At 31.8% G+C, this 2,500-nt stretch overlaps 1 protein-coding gene across 1 annotated transcript in view; it reads left to right on the forward strand.

Annotated features, from left to right (window-relative positions):
- LOC306855248 (ankyrin repeat domain-containing protein 13C) overlaps positions 1 to 2,500 on the forward strand; it is a 28,118-nt gene that overhangs the window by 9,775 nt on the left and 15,843 nt on the right. The window contains exon 3 of the mRNA XM_079393793.1: positions 1,825 to 1,929. Coding sequence (XP_079249919.1) covers positions 1,825 to 1,929 — 105 coding nt within the window. The remainder of the gene's footprint in view (positions 1 to 1,824; positions 1,930 to 2,500) is intronic.

Below are 2,500 nucleotides of genomic sequence, written 5' to 3' on the forward strand. Positions count from 1 at the left end.
TGCAAACGATACACCTGTAATTTTGAGTTTTAATCTCGCAATTAGTGCTGTCAAACGATTAATCGCATCCAAAATAAACGTTTTTGTTCACATAGTATATGTGTGTGTACCGTGTATATTTATTATGTATATATAAATACACACACATGCAGTGTATATTTAAGAATTTTTTTTACGTTTATATATTAAATATATTTATATATAATGTTATATGAATATAAATATATACATGTGTGTATTTTTACACAAATTGTTTAAAATATACACAGGACAAACACATTATGTAAACAAAAACTTTTATTTTGGATGCAATTAATCATGATTAATCGTTTGACAGCACTACTCACAATTAAAAAAATTCTTAGAATTTTGTCTTTACATTTTGCCATTTTGTTTTCAACATGGAATAGAATGTTGCAAAGACTCTTTTTGTGCGATGGCAACATTGTCAGAATTTAGACTTTCCGTCTCGTAATTCTGACTTTTTCTTGTAATTCTGACTTTACGTCTCACATTGTTTCCGGGACAGAATAAAAAATAGTAAAGGTAATTGCGACTTTTTGTCTCACAATACTTTAAAAAGTTATAAACCCACAATTTCGCAATTTTATTTTGACTTTATATTTTGCAATTTTTGTTTTCGCCATGGAATAAAACAAATTAAAAAAGGTAATTACAATTTTTTTATCTCACAATTGTCTTTTTGCAATTGTGACGTTATATCTAACAATTTAGATTTTTCTTCTCGCAATTCTGGCTTTCCCTCCAAATTCTGATATAACATGTTAAAAATGTAAAAATGGTGGTTGCGACTTTTTATGTAAATTCTGCCTTTATATTTGGCAGCTTAGATTTTTGCGGGGAAAAAACATCTGAATTGTCACACAAAAAGCAATAACACTTTTTTCAATAAACGTTTTTTATTCCTTAGCTGAAATAAGCTTCCGTAGCATACTGTATCCCACAATGCAGTGCATTAGACTTGACCTTTTATTTCCAGATGAACCAGAAGTGATATTTACATTAACAGTTATGCATTTATATTGATACATGCTTTTATCTAAAGCAACTTACAGTGACTTGAAACTATACAAGGTATTAAATATTAAAATCTATGACTTTAATATATTATCGTAAATTATAACAAATAAATAATATAATAAAGTACTTTTTTATTTTATTGTATTGATATATTTTGTATATATTTTAGTATTTTTTAAAATATTTTTATTTTATTAAATATTTTTATTTTAATGTCAAGGCATTTTTATACAGACATGAAATGCTAAATAATGTTAATTTCAGTTAAATAATTAGATGAAATGCTAAGTAATGCAGTAAACATGCAGTTCTATAGTGAAGTGTTTTACTGCGTTCTCTTTCAGGTGTTGTTTTCAGAAGTCAGCAGTATATAGTGTGTAGTGTGCTAGTATTTCATCTTTACTGGCTCCAGACGTCCCGTGAAGAGCTCGGAGGAGGCTCTTTCTTCTGAACGCTGAAATTAAAGGCGTTCCTTTGTGGCCGCAGCAGAAGAGGGATGTTAAATTAAGCTGCTGCACCTCCTTTTATGTTTAAATCGGGATCCGGGCATCATTTCAGTGGCATGCTTCCCTTTCTGGAGCTCGTGCACTGGGGGAAAGGGTTCTGCTGGGTCTTAAAGCATCTGTAATGCATGATAAAACAGCAAAATAAGGGTCATTTATTGAAAGGAAAGATGCATAGAGCAGTATTTGACAGACAGAAGTGTGTAGTTTGGAGACAGTAGATGTAGTTGGTGTTTGTGAAGCGTGTTTGATTGATCTTAGTCTCTTCTCTCCTCCTCAGAATGTGCCCATCTCCTGCTGGCCCATAATGCACCAGTGAAGGTGAAAAACGCTCAGGGATGGAGTCCGCTCGCCGAGGCCATCAGCTACGGAGACCGACAGATGAGTACGGCATTCATATACTGTTATACTTTTTGTTCATATTTTAAATTAGATTTTATTTTTACATTTTGTTTCCATTTTAATTTTAAATTTTGTTGTGTTTGTCATTTTATTATTATTATTTTTTAAATAATTTTCATAGTTTTGTAATTTTTATTATTTCTAGATTTGGTTTTTATGAAATTTCAGTTTGTTTAGTTTTAGTTATTTTAGTGCTTAAATGAAAATGAGAAATACTGCCTTGGGAACGTGCATGAATGCTAGCTCTAGTTCAAGTTCAAGTTTATTTGTATAGCGCTTTTTACGATACAAATCGTTGCAAAGCAGCTCTACAGGAAATTAAGCTTCCACAATATATTTATATATCGCAGAACCTTAATATATTTAACTTATGGCAAAATGTGGTAATTCTGTATGTTGTCTGAGCGTTGGCATCCTCTGAGGTCCTCTGAGGGGTTGGCATCATCTTTTCTCAGGTGTTCGGTCATCTCAGATCATTTAAGGGTTGGATCCAGACTGAAGCTTCTGTCATTCCTAGTTACCACGGGATGTTAATCAACAGAGAAACAAATAGA

The sequence above is a fragment of the Barbus barbus genome (assembly GCF_936440315.1).
Source record: "Barbus barbus genome assembly, chromosome: 35".
In the NCBI taxonomy this organism is placed as follows: Eukaryota; Metazoa; Chordata; class Actinopteri; order Cypriniformes; family Cyprinidae; genus Barbus; species Barbus barbus.